This window comes from Macrotis lagotis, chromosome 5 (genome assembly GCF_037893015.1).
Source record: "Macrotis lagotis isolate mMagLag1 chromosome 5, bilby.v1.9.chrom.fasta, whole genome shotgun sequence".
NCBI classification, from domain to species: Eukaryota; Metazoa; Chordata; class Mammalia; order Peramelemorphia; family Peramelidae; genus Macrotis; species Macrotis lagotis.
In genome coordinates this window covers 6,704,517-6,723,515 of record NC_133662.1, presented here as the reverse complement: position 1 = coordinate 6,723,515, position 18,999 = coordinate 6,704,517, and the positions used below count along the sequence as shown (strand labels likewise).

Sequence of the window (18,999 nt, the reverse complement as noted above, 5' to 3'; positions counted from 1 at the left end):
CTGAATCCAAAAAGCTATGCAAGAGGCACCTGGGAAACCTTGGAAAGCAAAGAAGGCGATTGGTTCGGAAAGATGGTCCAGAGAGGTGAGGGAGGGAATGGAGAGAAGGAGTGAGGGATTCAGTGGAGAGTTCAGTGAAACCTGTTGCGGAAAGTCGTGGTTCTCCTTGTTCCGACCCGCTATTTCCACCTTTCATTTCCAATATAGGAGAAAGCAGGGGCAGTTGCTTCCTTTACCCCTCCCCCAGCCATGGTCACCAGATACCACTCACACTGTAACAGAGAGTGGAGAGGAGAGGGATAGGTCAAGAGAAAATCAGAGAAGAGGTAGGGTAGAAGAGATTAGAAGCAGGATGGCTACGGGGCTGATAGGAGAGCAGTTTCCATTTTTTACGTGCCTTGATTTGCCGCCAGATTACAGCTACAGATGCATTCTGCATTTAGTACCTCGAGGTTGGCAAAGAGTTTTACCTATATTTTGCTAGTTGGTCCTTTCATAGGATGATAGAGTTAGTAATATAAATAACTAATTAATCCAAACTCTTTATTTTTACAAGTGGGGAACCTGAGGCCCAAAGATGTGAAATGACCCATTTCAAATCACACTGGTAGTATTTGGGATGTTAATCCAGGCCTGTTGTCTGCAAATTCAGAAATTTACTACTTGATGTTTAAAGTTTTGGATCATTAATTGACATCAGCAGGAGCCACGTCATCCCTTGAAGTTTAACATCTTCAATATACAAAAAAAAAAAATCAAGGCCTAGAGAGTACAAATTTGAACTAAAGTCCTTTAATTCCCACAGTAGTGCCCCCAATTCAACACTCAAACTTTAGTCATTTTGTGTGTATATATATATATATATATATATATACATATATATATATATATATATATATATATATATAGTATCTTGGGAAACTCATGCAATAGGCATGAGTAGGAAAGTGAAGAAGGGCAATGCATTGGGAAATATGATCCAAAGAAGTGAGGGAGAAAAAGTAGAGGAGGGGTGAGGGATTCAGTGGAGAGTGCTGTGAAGCCTGTTCCTCAAAGTATTTGTTCCCTTTGCTCAGCCCAGCTACTTCCACCTTTCACTTCCAACATAGGAAAGCCCTTGTTTAATAGACCTACCTAGACAGTTGTATTGCTCTCAATTTCCCCCCTCCCCACCCCAGGTGCCACTCATCTTGTAACAAATGGTGGAAGGAAAAGAATTGGGATGGGAGAAAGAGGGATGGCAGAAGAGATTAGAAGCAGGATCGCTAAGGAGTTGTTAGGAAGGCAGAAAACGGCAGTCTTAGAGCTGATAATGATACATTATATTTGTATTGCATACATTGATTTGCCCTTTAGAGAAGCACCAGTATTCAGCCTTTAGTTCTTTGAGGCTGGCAAGGAGCTTTATCTATAGTTTCCTAGTTGATTCTTTCATGGGATCATAGAGTTAAGGATGTTAGTGACCAATTAATCCAACCACTTTATTTTACAGGTTAGGAAACTGAGGCCTAGAGAGATAAAATTGACCCATTCAAGGTCATGCTTTGTGTAAGTGGCAAATTGTGATTTTAATCCACATTTGCTGTCTGAAAATCCAGAAATTTATCCTGATTTCCCAGACTTCCCCTTTACAGCTGAGGATCATCAAATTTTGACATGGCCAGAAGCCCACTTCTTGCAGTGTAGGTTAGCATCCAATGATCATACAGCGAAGTTTAATATCCTCATTTTACAGAAGAGGAAACTAAGGCCCAGAGAGAACAAACTTTGAACTCTTTTAAATACCAAAGCAGTGCCCCTAATTCAGAACTCAAACTTGAGGAGTTTTGTAAGAGTGCCTCTGGGCATTATTTTCAGCATTCCCTCCAATTCACAAGTCTGGTTTTCCCCAGAGAATAACTATTTTCCAATTTTAAACTTTTCTGAAAGTCTACATTTCTCAATACCAGAGTTCATTAACTTTAATAGTCAGAGGAAATAATAATTTCAAATTAAATACATTTAATGATATGACACATTAAGAAATATGGCAGCAAAACAGTTCTGGTATAAACTTGAGTGTGCTAGCCTACAAATTCACATGACTGTTTGGACTGGACAACTGAGGGAATATGGATAATGGGGCTATGCAAGGAACATGTATGACCAGAGGATACAAAAATATATATAATGGAGACCCCTGCAGGGTTGGTCTTATTGTTGTTCTGCTCCCACCAGGTCTGAGGTGGGGGATGGGGAAGACACTCAAGGTATCAGAGTCCTCACCCCAATGCTTCTCAGATAGAGACTACTTCTCATACCCAATTTCTTCTTTTTTTGGTAAGGCAATGCAAAACAGAGCATTTGTCGCTTCTTCCATACACGGGATAGTCTCCAAACAAGTTTGCCTGACTTACTTCTTCTGCTAGGTGGCTCAGTGGATAAAGCACTGGCCCTGGAGTCCCTAGGGAGATTGCATCTGGCCTCAGACACTTGATACTTTCTAACTAGTGCAACCTTGGGCAAGTCACTTGACCCTAAATGACTTGTATCCATGGTCATCTCTATTCATCTTGATTCATATCTGGTCCCTGGACCTAGATGGTACTGGAGGAGAAAGTGAGGCTGGTGACATAGTACGACCCCCTTTCACTCAAATCCAATTCTTATCATGGTGCTTGTCATGGCATCACTTCCCTGATGTCATGGTCTTCTTCCAGAATGAAGGACAAACATTAGTAACAAAATCAAATGAAGCATCATTTCTTCAAATTTATGAATATGATGAGATGATCTTGAAAAACACAAATTGTCCTGCCTGCAACCAGAGGAAACCAGCCAGGTCAAAGCACTGGAGTATGTGTACCACTTGTGTGTATCTTTTTGATCATCACTTTATTTGTGTGAAGAATTGCATCAGTACCTTAAATGCAAGATACTTTTTAATCTACCTCTTAGCATTGACTTCAATGGCTGCAGATGTTACCATTATAACTACAACATTTCTGATTGATTTAGTACTCAAATCAGATATATCATTGGGAAAATATTTTGATGACCATGGACAGAAACAACCCATTGATACTGCCTTTCTTATATAGCATCTGTTCTTGACCTTTCCAAGAATTGTCTCCATGTTCAGATTTATTACTCTATTTTATTTCTTACTTGTATGCTTCACTCTCTGTCTGGCAGTCACCAATCAGACGTCCAATGAGTGGTATGAATCAAGTGGATCCAAGGGTCCTCATTCAGATCCTGTTCAAGAAAAACCCAGCACCTACAGGAACCCTTATGCCAACTTACAGGAAATTTTAAAACTAATTTCAGATTATAAAAAAGAAATAAATGTGGAGAAAGTGTTACTGAATTTTAAAATACAAATTTATTCATAAAATTAAAAATACAAGTTCTTCACACACACAAATCTTAACTTTCCTAATTTCTTCAATATGTTTTTTAAAAATTTCCCAGGATCTATGAAAGCACTCCATCTTCTAAACATGTACTTTGTTGTCTCACTCATTTTCTGTAAAATGGGGGTTATAATATACTACCTACCCCACAGAGTTGTTGTAAGGAATGCATTTTGAAGACCTTAAAGTACTATAGAAATAAGATATTATTGTTAAAAGATATTATTTTAATAGTTGTGAGGAATATAGTGGAATATAGTTTGTAAAAATAAGGCAGTATATAGGCAGTAAGACTAGCAGCTACTGCAAAAAATAGTTGGGGTAAAAGGGGAGAAAAGATGGAAACAGGATAATGACTTGAAGAAAAAAGGGTGGATGTAACAAACAATGAATTGACAAATGATAGAATGGGTGAATGAGACTGAAGCCTTGGGGATGACTATGAGGTTGGTGACAAATCTGGGTGACTACAAGGATTGTAGACCCCTAAATAGAGATTTTTTTAAAAGTTTGGAATAGGGGTAGCTTAAAGATGGAAGAAAGTTCTATTTCTGAACATGTTGAGTTTGAGATGCCCATGGGACAATCAAATAGGTGGTGTGCAGACAGTTAAAGATGGGGGACTGGAACTCATGACAGAAAGATGAGAATAGGCTATATAAAATTCTGAAGAGAAGTAATTTAACCACATGGGAGCTAATGAAATCACTGAATTCTAAAAAAAAAAAAAAAGGAGAAAAAAGAGCCCAGAAGAGATTTAGGGGATAAAGCAAAGTTGCTTAGGGACAAGACAAGGTTGCTTAGGGAGCAAGACAAGGTTGATGACCTAAGAAGCTCAGAAAGAATGGTCAGATAAGTAGGAAGAGAACTAGGAAAGAGCAATATCATGAAAACAGAGGCAGCTGGAAAATGAGAGGAACCTAAGAAAATACCAAATTTATTCTGAACACCAAGCATTTCTACAATACTTCTGTGTCAGTTGATGAGAGAATTGATCCTCCAATGTCCCTCTCATGCTTTGTACATAGACAAACCCCAATCAACCTCTCTGGTCACTCTCTCCCTCACTTCCTGTGCCTCTTCAACTCCTAGACCTTGAGCTCTAACTCTATAAAATAACTATTGTTATTATCTATCCTTTATAAACTCAAGATCTAGGCAGTAAAAAAGATAATCTCCTTGAAGATAACAAGGATTGTTTTGCTTCTGTTTTCAAGTTTCCAGTGTCTAGAAGAGTGCTGGCACATAGCTGGTACTTAATAAAGCTTATTGAATGAATTAATGAATTCCCACTAAGAAGAAACCTTAAACCAGAGGAATTAATGTTGATTATGGGAATATAATTAGTAGGAGTCTAATTTGGGTGCGGAAATTATTCCTACAACAGGTGGCAAAAAGAGACTGAAATTCTTCCTCTGTCTCTCCATTTTCAGGAGAAAAGAGAAAAGCTGTAACTTCTCTCATAATAGGGATTCAAGCATGTCTTTCATTCCTGAGGAGCTGAGTTCCCACATGTGGTCTCCACCATGGTCCAGTATCTGCCCCTTTGCTCCATAAGCTGCCTGTGGGTCCCACTCTCCTGAATGACTCCATCCTCCAGAAAGAGTATGTGATCAGCCCTTTCCACAGAGCTGAGACGCTGGGTGATGAGGAGTACTGCTTGAGAGACCCTCCTCGGAGCCACATACAGGAGCTGCTCCACCTGTAGGAAGAAGGCACAGATATTGTTAGAAGTTCACAAAACCTCATGCATAAATCTTAGCATTCATGCCATTGACATAACTGTCTCATCTAGAGGGACCTCTTGCTGCCCTCTCATCCCAAAGAACTGATTGTAAGAATCTTACAAGTTCTAGGGAAAGAAGAATAAACCCAGTCCATCCCTAGGAATAGTTCAAGATTTGTTGATGTTGTTAATGGTGACAATGATGACAAATAAAGAAAAGTTAAACTGAAGGATTTTATCTAGAAGATTTATATAGTATAAGTTTACTCAAATAGAAAATTCTCTAGAGATAACAGGGAGGAACTAGAGTTGCCTTCAGCTTTAATAGGATTTGGGAGTTAGGAGAGTTGGAGAAGTTGTTAACTTACCCATAATTGGTTGTCTGTATCCAGGGCACTGGTGGCATCATCTAAGATGAGGACTCGTGGATTGCGGATCAGAGCCCGAGCCAGGGCCACAGACTGCCGCTGACCACCTGACAGCTGACTCCCAGACTCTCCTATCTCTGGAGACAGAATTGGATGCATTGAGAGCAGGACCAATACAGCAATAACTTTTCTTCCTTGAACTCAAGTGGAGTGGATAGGACTGAAATCAATTCTTCAGCCCAGTAATAGGATGGTAGATATGCTAGGAGACTCCATGGAAACCATGGAATGAGATTCCAATAGCCTTTATCCACTAATCTTTGTAACTCCTATCCTGGAAAGCAGGAGTCTGAACTAGCTAGGGTCTTGAATCAATGGTGTAAACTCACCTAGCCCAGTATATCTAGTCAGACCAAGATCATGTTCCATATACCATCCAGTCACCTATATAATGTCTTGCTATGGACCCTGCCACTGTATGTGAACATGTGCCTTCCCTTTCCACCGCTTTGTTAGACACAGTCATGCTATCAGTAGTACCATTGCTTCTGAAAAAGACCTGTCATCAGACTGTTCTTTCAATTACTCATCATCCCTGTGATTCTACAGACTAAAACTCTTTCCTTGGCTATTGCTCATCTATAAGTGCATCTCCCTTTATTAGACTGTGAGCTAGTTGAGGGCAGGGACTGTCTCACTGTGATATTTGTATCCCTGGCACTTGGCATAGTGCTTTGGCACATAGTTAGCATTTAACAATATTAGCTAATATTTATATAGCACTTGCTATGTGCCAGAGACTATTCTAAGCTCTTTACAATCATTATTTCACTTGATTCCCCCAGAAACCCTTGGAGGAATATTTATTTACAGATGAGAAAACTGAGGCAAGCAGAGATTAAGTTACTTTCCCACTGTCACAGAGTTAGTAATGTCCAAGGTTGCATTTGAGCAATTACATTAAGAGACAGGTATCATTGTGGATAGAGGCTGAGCATGGAGTCAGGAAGACCTGAATTCAAATAAGGCCTTTGACACTTAACTAGCAATGTGATATTAGCAAACTTGCCTCAGTTTTCTCAATAGCAAAAATGGAGTTTTTAATAGAAACTACCTCCCAGGGTTGTTATGAGGACTGAAGAAAACATTTGTAAAGATAACTTAGCACTGACACACATATTAGGCACTTATTAAATGACTGAATAAATGATTGTTCTCATATCAAAATCAAAACCAACAGAAATCATATGATTATCTTAATCGTATGCTGAAATCAGATACTGAAAAAGCCTTTGACAAAATATAACACCCACTCCTATTAAAAAGACAACCGAGTATAGGAATAAATTGAGTTTGCCTTAAAATAAAAATTTAAAACCATCAACAAACATTATATGTAGTGGGAATAAACTAGAAGCATTTCCAGTAAGATTAGGGAATGAAACAAGTATATCCATCATCACCAATACTATTCAATATAGTATTAAAATGCTAATTTTAGCAATAACAGAAAAAATAGAATTTGAAGGAATTAGAATTGACAAAGAGGAAGCAAAACTTTCACTCTTTGTAAATGATATGATGATATACTTAGAGAATCCTAAAAAATCAACTAAAAAACTACTTGAAACAATTAACTTCAGCAAAGTAACAGGATATAAAATAAACTCAAATCATCAACATTCATATATATATATATATATATGTATATATATGTATATATAATAAAACCCAAAGGTATGAAATAAAAAGAGAAATTCTATTTAAAGTAGTCTACATAAAATACTTAAGAATCTACTTCCCAAGACAAACCCAGAAATTGTATAAACACAATTACAAATGATTTTCAAACAAATACATCAAATATAAATAATTGGACAAATATCAATTGCTCATGTTAGGTCAAGTTAACATAATAAAAATGACAATTCTACCCAAATTAAATTATTCAGTGTTATACCCATCAAACTATCAAAAAACTGTTTTACAAAGCTGGGAAAAAGTAACAAAATTCATCTAGAACAACAAAAGATAGGGATATCAAGGCAATTGATGCAAAGGAATGACCTATCTATGCCATATCTAATACCTGGTACCGGTTAAGAAATAAAGTAGTGGACTAGTGGTTAAGAATAGCTACAAAAGAACCAGTAGAAAATAACTATAGTGATCTTCTGTTTGACAAATCCAAAGACATTATTTTCTGGGATCAAAACTCACTATTTAACAAAAACTTATGGGGAAACTGGAAAATTATGTGGCAAAAACTAGTCTTAGAAACCGCATCTCACAACCTATACCAAAATAGGGTCAAAATGAGTTCAAGATTTAGACATAAAGGGCAATGCCTAGATCAATTAAGAGAACAAGAAATACTCTATCTGTTGGATCTATGGAAAGGGGAAAAATTTATGACCAAACAAGATATAAAGTACATTATGAATTGCAAAATGGTTGATTTTGACTAAATCAAATTAAAATGTTTTTGCACTAATAAAACCAATGCATCCAAGATTAGAAGGAAAACAAAGTTGGTAAATAATTTTCATAGCTGGTAATTCTGATAAATGTCTCATTTCTAAAATATATAGAGAATTGGATTAAATTTAAAAGGTTATAATTCATGTCCCAAGTGATAAATGGTCAATTATGAACTGATCAACTATGATGTATGAAGATCCTCTAAGCAGCTCAGAGGTCTAGGATAACTCTGGGAGACCAGTTATGGATAATGTCATCCACATTCAGAGGGGGAAAAAAACCTCACAAAATCTGAACAGATGCTATCTCCACCTTTTTAACACTTCTCATGTTTTACCTTCTATCCCATGGTTTTCTTTCTTTTCCCTTAGTCTTAATTCCTCATATAAAAAATGACTAATATATAAATATGTTAAACATAAAAATACATGTACAACTTTTACCAGACTGTAAATACATGCCACTGAAGGGAGGGAGGTTGGGAAGGGAGGGTAATAGAAAAATGTGTAACTTATGCAAGTGAATGAAACTTTCATAATGTAATTTGGAAAAATAAAAGAAAATATCAATTTCAAATTTAAAAAATGATTATTGTTCTCTTTTCCTTGCTCCATTCTTCTACTATTGATTAAATGCTTTTTTACCAATTCATTCATTCCCTGCTTGTCTGTGGTATAGGGTGGTTAAAGATGATATAGACAAAGCCAGATATTGATGGTTAAGGAATAACTCCACTCAGAGAATGAATATTCACAGTACCTGTGTAGTAGCCCTGAGGCAACTGAGCAATAAAACCATGAGCTCCAGCCTCCTTGGCAGCCTTTATGATCTCACCCAGCTCAGGTTTCTGGTCCAGTCCATAGGTTATGTTTTCATATAGACTCCGCCCAAACAGCTGTGGCTCTTGTGATACTGCCACCACCTGAGAGGAGCCAGGAATAAGGGAAGGTGAAGGCAGGAAGAGAGGCAACCCAGGTCAGGGATTGGTTATATCCATTCGTCATGATAAATTCCTCAACTCTATTACACCCACCAATAAAGATTCTGGACTAGGGCCTGCCTGCTTTCCTTTCGCCTCTTCCTTGACTTATTCTCCCAGGTCCTATGTGATCTTCCTACTCTCACCTGTGAGTGCAGGTATCGGTGTTGGTATTGGGGCAATGGCTCCCCATCAAGCAGCAGCTGGCCCTTTGTAGGTTGATATAGATTCTGCAGCAATGCAGCCACTGAGCTCTTCCCAGCCCCATTGGGCCCCACTAGGGCTGTCACCTTCCCAGGATGTAGACTGAATGTAACTCCCTAAAGGAACAAGAAAGGGAAGGCTTCAGGGAAAGACAGAGAGAGAAAGTTTACTCCCTGGTCAAGCAAGTGCATACACAATATAACCATCAGTGCCACCACAAGCCCACATACATGCATACAGGAACATCCTCACATCATGAGACTAGTGTAATTCCAGCATAAAAGGGATGAGTAGAGTGAAGAGAGAATAGAAGAGAGTTGAGATGAAAAATAGGACCCCATTGCCAGAGTAGGAAGAAAGTGGGAATACCCATGAGAGAAGGGTTTTTTAATAGTTTCTTTGAGACATTCAAACTGATTTGGTTTGGGATGACCCTGTAGATGTGTTCCCTCTGATCCTTTCTCTTCCTTCCCCGGAAAGATTGAAATCTAAAGCAAAAGCATCTCATCTAACTCAGAGAAGAGGAGAGATGAGTTGAGAACATCTGGTAGGTTGGAAATGGAAAAGTGGAGTGTGAGAGGAAAGAGATGATACCTGTAGGACCAAGACATCTGGCCGGCTGGGGTAAGCAAAAAAGATATCTTTGAGCTCCACAAGGCCATTCAAGGTAGGAGGTGCCAGGGAACCACTGGAAGGACATTGAGGTATCCGGTCTAAATACTCAAAGATTTTCTCTGAAGATCCCATAGCCTTCTGTACATTGGGAAAGGTGGAGAGTAGTACCTGAAGGTAGAGGGATGAGCTGTGAGAATGGTGAAGGGACATCATGTTTTGTCTGGTATATCTCACAGGAAAACTGGAAAGAGGAGACAAAGTGATGGAAGAGGAGGAATAAGGAGCAATGGTTAAGAGAGATCTCACCTCAACAGCACTGGTAAACTGCATCTGGTAAAGGATGAAGGTGACAAGCTCTCCTCTGTTCATATACCCTTTCATCACCATCATTCCCCCCATGTACAGAATTCCCACCTTCAGCAGAAGTCCTAAGAACTAGGGATAGATTAAAAAATACAAGTTGAGGAAGCAGAAGACTATAAGCAAAACTATATCACATTTATAGAAATAATGGCATTGGAGACTCAAGTATAGTCATAGTTATGTATCATCAAATACTTAAAGCCCTGGATATCTAGGATCAGCATTTTCCTGCTTCTAGTAAAAGCAAGTCACAACAGGTGTGGGTCTAGGGAAAGAACTAAGGATCCTCTCTGAATTTTCATGTTATCCATACACATTGAACAAAAATTTGTTCCCTTATTCCCAAGTCCCTGACCCCTGATGCATGAGACCCCCTCAAAAAAGGGAGAGGGCAAGATACATGGTCCTCAGATAATTCTATGAGTGCTAGGAAAAGAAGAACCTCAGACTAGAAAGTAGGTTATTTCTCTTAAAGGAGATACTGCTCTAGATCCACTTGATGAAGGCAACTATATAGACTCTTAATTAAAGTTATAAGACCAATCATGAGAATAAATGTTTTACTCAAGCATCTTAAAAAGGGAAATTTGGCCCAGAAGACCCTGGTTGGAGACTAGGATCTATCAGTCTTAGGAAGTGGATCTATCCCCAGGTACTCACATTGGTGGTCCACATTTTGATAGTATAGGCCAGTGCCTCCTTCTGATTAAGTTTCTGTGTCTTCTGGAGTTGATGGGCAAATCTCAGTTTCTCTCCTTCTTCATTGGCAAAACTTCTGACTGTAGGCATTGCAGACAGTGCCTCCACAGCCACCTGACTTGACTCTGCCAGGGATGCCTGCACTTGGGCTGCCAGGGACTATGTGGACAGAAGATAGCAATGCAGTGTTGTGCAGAGAAAATTTTCTTAGTACACTTTCATATGATTGTAGAGAAATTAATGGTGACAGTAAAGGTGGTACTGTTGATCTAACCATTCTCTGTGTCCCTAGTTCACAGAAGGGGACATTTACCCAGGGAGAAGGGAGGCAGTGAAAGCAGAGAGTGCTAAATGCTCTGCTTATATGGATTTAGGAAGCCAGAATCCAGGTGTCAGTTCCACTATTGGCTGGTTAGCTATGGGATCTGGCATGTTATCTATGTTCTTTGATCTTCACTTTCCTTATCTGAAAAATAGAAATAGTACTTGTACTAGCTAACTCATGACTAGGTGTGAGGAAAGAACTTTGCAATCTGTAAAGTACTTTGTGGGTGTGCCATTAAATATCACTTTACATAACATGCTGGTTACTATAGTAGATAATTGAATTTAGAGCTAAGGAGACTCAAGATTAAATCATTCCTCAGACACCTGCTGTGTGACCCTGGACAAATCATTTAACCTCTCCCAGCCTCAGTTTCATCATTTATAAATTGGAGATAATAATAGCCCCCTACATCTCAGGGATTTTTGTGAGGATCAAATAAGATTTGCTTTGCATATGCTCAAGTACTATATAAATGTTAGAAAATATTATTATAATCATTATTGCTATTGTTGTTATTATTTCATGATGTGAGGCCAGAGGCACTAGTACTAGAGTCAAGGAATATAAAGACTCAGAAAGAAAAGAAGGTAAGGGATATACCAATCCCCTTAGAAACTACTGGAACATAAGGATTCCAGAATTTGGGTACATGGAGAAGAGAGTAGAATAGAGGCAAAGGGAGTGTAGAAAGGAGTGTAAAAAAAATGGGAAATAAAAATGGCTAGAGAATGACCTAGACAGAGAGACTACAGTTGGAAAGGGGAAGAGTTTAGGCAAGGGAGCTTCAGGACCACAGGGCAAAGACTATGTGCACAATAGTCTTTTTCAATAAAGAGGTAAAGAAGGGCCAACGGAACTAGGTTTGTCAAAGCTAAATGTAAAGAACAGACTAGGGCCCATGAAAGTCAAGTCAAAAATGGGGAGAGACACTAGAGAGGAGAGATTCCCTGGACTTACCTGGTACCACTTGCCCAGCTTCTTGGGCAGAAAGAAGAGCAAAGGCAGAGCAAACAGTGTGACCAGGGTGAGGTTTGGGGACCCCCAGAGCATAAGTCCCAGCAGACACAGTCCTCGAAACAAGTACCACAAAAGCAGGCTTAGCTGCTCACTTAGGGATTCACTCAGCACAGCTGTATCATCTGACACCCGAGAGGTGATAGCACCTAAAGAGGAAGAAAGAAGTTGAGGGTATGGCAAGAGTTGGGGGACTAATAAAGTTGGGAGGGGAAATGGAAACAAAGAAGAGAGGCTAAGGCAGATAGGAAAATGTCTGGGAAAATTATGGAATGGGGTAGGGGCACATTAATTCAGCAACTGTCTAAGTGCCCCTAAAGGACTTACAAAGTCCCTAGAAGATGGGAGAGGGGTTGTGAGGTTGGGTGCTGGAAGGGAATCATAGCTGACAAGTTTGCCAGTGGTGACAGTTGTGCAGTCATGTAGCCAGAAGACCAAGGGTTCAAATGGGGGCACTGGAAAAGTATTATAAGCAAATCTTTCTGATTCTGAGAATAAAGGGAGTGAAGGATTAATGTTTTTGTGTAAATGGAATATATATTAGTGTGTCCTTTCTAATTTTTGACTTAAAAGGTTAAAGATGTTATGATGGTACAATGTAATGTTATATAAAATTCATAAAGAAAGAGAGGATTGTTGGGGAGAGGCCTATTCCATTCCTGCTGCCACCATCCTGGGATTGACCTTCCCCCAATTTCCATGCATTTGACTGAATGCAAGAGGTTTTTTGCCCCTACTCTCTTCTCCCTTCAGTCTATCTTTCATACAGCTGCTAGAAGAATCATTCTTATGTAGATTTTATTATATCAAATCCTCTACACAATTTTCACAAGTTTCCTTTGTTGACTAAATAGTATTCACATTCCTTCTATCTGTCATTCAAGGGACTCTCCAATCCACCTAATTCTTTCATTCATTTCATAATCCTCACCTCTATACAATGTACTCCCTGTCTTCATAAACTGCATTCTCTTGCTTAACAGTTCCTTATGCCTGTAATGTCTACTTTTACTATCTTTGCCAGTGAAGTCCTACATTCTTTTAAGTTTAATTTCTGTACTACTTCCTCCCAAGAAGCCCATCCTAATTTTCTCTTATCCCTCAGAATGCAAGAAGCATTTTTCTTTCTCATAACTTTCTATCATGCTTATCCTTTGTTATAAGTATATTGTAGCTAGATATGTTAGTGTTCTATTCCTTAGATACAGTATGGCCCACTAAACTATGATTGATATGATTCATATCAGTGTCAATTTTGTTACCTTTTTAAATTGTGCATATAGATATATTTTCTTCTTGGGATTTTGTAACTTCAAGTAGCACCACTATTCTCAGGAATAGAAGTTAATTGACATCATTGCCAGAAAATATATAAATGCATATGCACAGTTATAAATGATATGTAAATATAAATGTTGAAGGCTTCATGCCTGTTAACATACATGTTGAATTCCCTCCTACCTTATAGAATTTGAAGTAACATTCATATATAGAATCTATTTTTCAACCAAAATGCCAATTTATTTGACAAAACTAGACATATCTTTTGAGTGCTGGCACATTGTTTTGACAGGACAGCCTCAGGCTGAAAAAATTCACTCATAACACTGAATTACAAAGAAACAAAAGTTTGATTAGTGAGAAAAGATTTTGAAAAAATAAATTCTCAAGGGATCTTTCCATCAAGATGGGATATGCCATGACCACATCTTTGATAAAGTTATGCTGTAAAACTATTTCTATCCAATATGCAAAGGCAATTTTCAGACAAAGAAATGAAAACTATCTATAATCACATGAAAAACTGCTCTAAATCATTATTGATTAGAGAAATGCAAATTAAAATATCTCTGAGGTACCACCTCACAACTCTCAGAAGTTGAGAACAGATCCAACCGTTCTGGAAAGTAATTTGAAATTATGCCCAAAGGGCAATAAAAATATGAATATCCTTTGATCCAGCAATAGCACTACTGGGTCTATATCCTGAAGAGATCATGAAAAAGGATAAAATCCCCACATATACAAAAATAATTATAGCAGCTCTGTTTGTAGTGACAAAGAATTGGAAATTGAGGGGATGTCCATCAATTGGGGAATGGCTTAATAAACTGAAATATGTATGTGATGGAACACTATTGTTCAATTATAAATTAGGAGGGATGGGATTTCAGAGAAACCTGGAAAAACTTGCATGAATTGGCATTGAGTGAGATGAGCAGAACCAGAAGAACATTGTTTACCTTAACAACAACATAGGGTGATTTTCGATCTTGATGGACATGCTCATTCCATCAGTGCAATGATCAAGGACAATTATAGGGGATCCATGATAGAGAATACTATCTGTATCCAGAGAAGGAACTATGGAGTTTAAATGAAGATCAAAGATTATTATCTTCAATTTTTAAAAAGGGAAAAAATTGTAAATTTCAAAACCTTGAAAAAAAAGATTGGTATAAAATACTATTGTATATAATTGGAAAACAAATATTTATATAGTTTTAAAAATTAAATTAAATTTAAATAAAGAATATTTCTATCCAAAGAGAGAACAATGTTAAAGCATGGCAAGTTGGTTATGCTTTATTTATCAGAACTCCTTGTAAAACACTACTTCATTTTCTTTAACACTACAATAGACTACAAGTATTTAACTCTTTTTTTCTCTCATAGGAAATATCAGTCTTGGCAATAATTCATGTAGAGATAATTATGAGGATATGTTGTTCAAAATAGTGACATTCTACCACAGTTTCCTGAGCTTTTTAGTTGGCCATCTCCTGAAGCTCTGTCCTCTCTTTTTATTGCTGCTTTTAGAGAGAGATTTTTCCAGACTACATGCTTTGGGCTAGTTAAAGTTAAAAAGTTACACTCTATCTACCTTACTGGTGCACAAAATATCAACATGGGAGTTTACCTGATCCTCCTAAAAGAAGATGCCAGTCTTTGGTTCTACTTCAGTTTGGAGGGACAACAAATAAACTTCTCTTCTCCACCTTAAAAAAAAAATGGATTGTTTCCCTTCTCTCATATTATCACTATGTCTCAAAAATAGTCTCTTTGAGGCTGGAGAAAAATCACTCATAAAACATATTTCTCCTTCCTCATATATAGACTCTTTAGGAAAAAAATTCTAAACTCCTTCATCAGAAAAGCTTTAATTTTCACTTGGAAAAGTAGCTTAGTCATTCTACTCTTACTGACTGAGCAATGTTGAGGCAGAACTCCATAGGAACCCTTACCCATATTACTCCACTCCTATTCCACCCAGATGTACTACCCATCATGGGGAATCTCTTTTTCCTGCAAAATCACTTTAAATCTGGAACTGACATTGCATCAGCACCCTCTGCCCCGGGGTCACTTTCTCCAACTGATTGAATAGAGAAGAGTTTCTCCTAGAGTCTCCTTTTTAAGAAGGGTGTCCAGACCATCCATCTCATTTCCATTCCATCTTCATTCCACTCTTTTGGATATTCCCAGGATGCCCCTGAGCTGGGAGTCACCCCTCTGCCCTCCCCCACCTTTTAAGCCTCCTTTTGTATCTTTTCCCCCTTCATTAAATAATAAACTCCTCCAGGGCAAGAGATGTTCCTTCCCTTTTTTGTGCTTAGCCCTAGACATCACTGCTGTTGTTTTGTTAATTAGTTATGTCCATTTGTGAGCCCATTTGGGGTTCTTTTGGCAAAGTTACTGGAGTGGTTTGCTATTTCCTTTTCTAGCTCATTTTTCAGATGAAGAAATTGAGGCAAATATGATTAAGTGATTCCTCCAGAGTCACACAATTGGTCATTTGAACTCAGGGTTTCCTGACTCCATCCACTGGAAACACCTAGTTATCTCACCTAGCACATACTAGGTGCTTAATAAAAAGTTATTGACAAATTATCCTGTATACCTAGGTACTCATAGTTACTTCTTAATATTTTTTGCTATCACCCTTATAATTGGCCCAAAAAGATCTCCATCTTCTGAAAGATGACCTCACAGAAAAGTATACCTCTGAGCTCAAAAAGCATTGCCCCATGGCAACTAGAATCTTAGACCAAATACTCCATTATCTCCGTTTATGAGCCAAGAGTAGATTGGGAAGCATTTTCATCTCCCTTTAATCAACAATTTTGTTCAAAAAACCTAAAAGCTGAAATTTGGAAGCAAAGGTTACAGATAATACTTTGTTCCCATCATTTCCCATTTAGAAGCCCTGCCCTTCTCCCCCCCCCCAAAAAGTCATTTTAATACTAAATTAGAGATATATCTTTTTCCTGTGCAAAAAGGAGAAGCTAGGAAGTCATATTTGAAACTGTCACAACATCAGCCCATTTCAGATACAGACAACAAAACTGGAAGGGACCTAAGAGGATTACAAGTCCAACCTTGTCTTTTTACACATGAAGAAACAAAAGTTTAAAGACTTGCCCAGGACCATACAGCTAATAACTGCCTGATTGTGTTCTTCTTGACTTCCAGTTTAGGACTGTATCCACTATGCTTTGCTACCCTTCCTTTACAGATCAGAGCAGGTCCTGTCTCCAGCAATTTTAAGATTACATTCAGTTTTATTGACTATTCTTTGACATATGTCCTTTAGAGACAGAATTCTTGTATATGGTTGTATCTTTGTTCCTTGGTGTGAGTTCCTGGAATTATCACATGATCATTGATTTGAGGAGGCTTTAAGGGTCAAATGTTCCAGCAACTGATCAAATCTTCTCATTTTAAAACTCCTTGAACTCAGTGATCTCACATTCAAATTTTAGTAGTGAGTGGTCTCTCTTCACCCTTATTAAATATAAGGTTCAAAATGATGGGGACTAGATCTAGCTTAAATTTTGTATCTCCAAGTAGGTGCTTAATAAATAGTTATTGACAAACTATCCTGTATACCTAGGTATTCATAGTTACTTCTTAATATTTTTTGTTATCACTCTTCTAATCAGCCAAAAATATCTCCTCCATCTTCTGAAAGATGATATCACAGAAAAGTATATACATTTGGAATCAAAGAGCATTGCCCCTAAAAACCTACTGCTCCAGGCATAACTCTCTAAATGAAGTTAGTGCTTAATGAATGATGCTTTTGTTGTAAGTGAATAGAAAGGAAAGGACTTTAAGAATGTCTTGTGTATGGATACAAGGACTCACCTATTTGGTTCTGTTGAAAAAAGTCAGTTTCCTGGGACATCACAGCCTGGAACACTTGCCTTTGAAGGTTGCTGTGTGCTCTGCCCATTGTGTAATTATAGATTCCATCACCCAAGAACTCTAACAAAGCACTGGAAAGAAACAAAGAGGAAGGGAGATAATATTTGGAGGTTAGGAAGTCTTTCTAGTGTCTCAATATGCCCAGGGCAGCCCTGGCTTCTAATTTCCTCAGTTTCCTAGTTCCCCATTCTCAGAATTTCCAAGCCCAGTTACCAGACCTGGATAGTGTGAATATCGACATGAAAGCAATATTGCGGGTGAAGATAGCAGCTGGATCATCCTGCAGGATCCAATCTGTGAATCGTCCAGTATAGAATGGGATAGCCATCTCTCCTGGTAGTGTTGAGGTAGCATTAGGGAAAGAGAGTGTGCATTATTAGTTAATCAGTTAATAGATGCTTATTGGAGGATTACTCTATCAAGGCTGGAACTTCCAGTTAGACTACATTCCCATTTTCCCTGATACAGAGATAGTAAGATAATGCCCTCATCTTTATAACACAGTTACACCCCAGTACTCTCACTATTTATTTCCACAAGTAGTGTGGAAGCACAGAGGTAAGATGAATTTCCCAGTCATCCTGGCTCCTTGGGACTGCGGTGCAAAGGCAAGACTACTAGATTTGGAGTCAGAGGCTCTCTGGCTCTGAACCTCCCCGACTCACGGCCTGTATTCATCAGTTCTCCCAGATGCACCCAGTCCCTTGCATCCTCCCCCTCCTCACCTAGGCAGGACAACAGGAGGAAGAACATCACGAGTGGGAAGCGACGCAGCTCTGGGCCCAGAAAGCCCAGCAGCCGGTGCACGATGGACCCCGAGCCCAGGGGACCCCCAGGCACCCAGAGACTTGCAAGTTTCAGCCACAGGGCGAGCGCCGGCAGCGCCGCGGCGTAGCTGAGAGCGAAAGCGTCGAGCCGGCTGCCCCAGTGCAGCGGCCCTGCCCGGCCAGCGCCGCCCGGAGCCGCCCCACCGCGCAGAGCCCTGAACGAGGCGAGCCCGGGCAGCGCCAGCCCCAAGGCCGCCGCCAGGGGCCCCAGCGCAGCCCTCCAGCGGCTGTCGCCGGGCCCTTCCAGCTTCACGGTCCAGCGCAGCCCCAGCCGCAGCGTGCCCCACCGGCCCAGGCCGGCCACCCAGACCCGGAGCAGCGGAGGCCCAGTGGGCAGGAGGAAGAGCAGGAGCCGAGGCAGCGCCGGACGGAGCAGCGCCCAGTCCACGGACAGCAGCAGCAGCAGCGGCAGCGCCTGCAGTCCCCCAGAAGGGGATCGGGGGCTTTGGAGTGACCCGGGAGACCCGGAGCCAGCCATGCTCCCGGCGCTGTCCGGGGTCCTGAGCCGGGCTCCTCTACGTCTCGGGGTCCGGGGGGCCGGTGTCGGTCCGGAGCCGGCTCCTGGGGCGCGCCGGGACAGGGGCGGGCCGCGGCCGGACTCTCGGGGAACTCCAGGCGGCGAGCCGCGCCAGGCTGCTCCGCAGCGAGAAGCCGGGCCGTTTCCCGGAAAAGCAATCGAAAGCGACCGCGGTTCCTCGGATCCTCCCCTAAGACCGCCCACCCGGGAGATTCTGGCCTGGGTCTGGGATTCGAAATGAATGGGGCCGGAAAGCCGCCTTGCCCTGGCCCTAA

At 39.9% G+C, this 18,999-nt stretch overlaps 1 protein-coding gene, 1 long non-coding RNA gene and 1 pseudogene across 2 annotated transcripts in view; 2 read left to right on the top strand and 1 right to left on the bottom strand.

Moving 5' to 3' along the window:
* LOC141523427 (uncharacterized) overlaps window positions 1-8,560 on the top strand; it is a 10,043-nt gene extending 1,483 nt beyond the window's left edge. The window contains exon 3 of the long non-coding RNA XR_012478485.1: window positions 5,514-8,560. This is a non-coding gene — a long non-coding RNA (uncharacterized LOC141523427). The remainder of the gene's footprint in view (window positions 1-5,513) is intronic.
* Window positions 2,474-4,525, top strand: LOC141523425 (palmitoyltransferase ZDHHC4 pseudogene; annotated as a pseudogene).
* Window positions 3,373-18,999, bottom strand: TAP1 (transporter 1, ATP binding cassette subfamily B member). The gene is made up of 11 exons (XM_074236607.1): window positions 18,106-18,999; window positions 17,599-17,713; window positions 17,321-17,451; window positions 12,116-12,321; window positions 10,792-10,989; window positions 10,075-10,203; window positions 9,748-9,936; window positions 9,096-9,269; window positions 8,730-8,892; window positions 5,490-5,626; window positions 3,373-5,097 (listed from the first exon to the last, which is right to left on the bottom strand). The coding sequence occupies exons 1-11, from the start codon at window positions 18,683-18,685 to the stop codon at window positions 4,882-4,884; spliced, it is 2,238 nt and encodes a 745-aa protein (XP_074092708.1). The 5' UTR covers window positions 18,686-18,999; the 3' UTR covers window positions 3,373-4,881.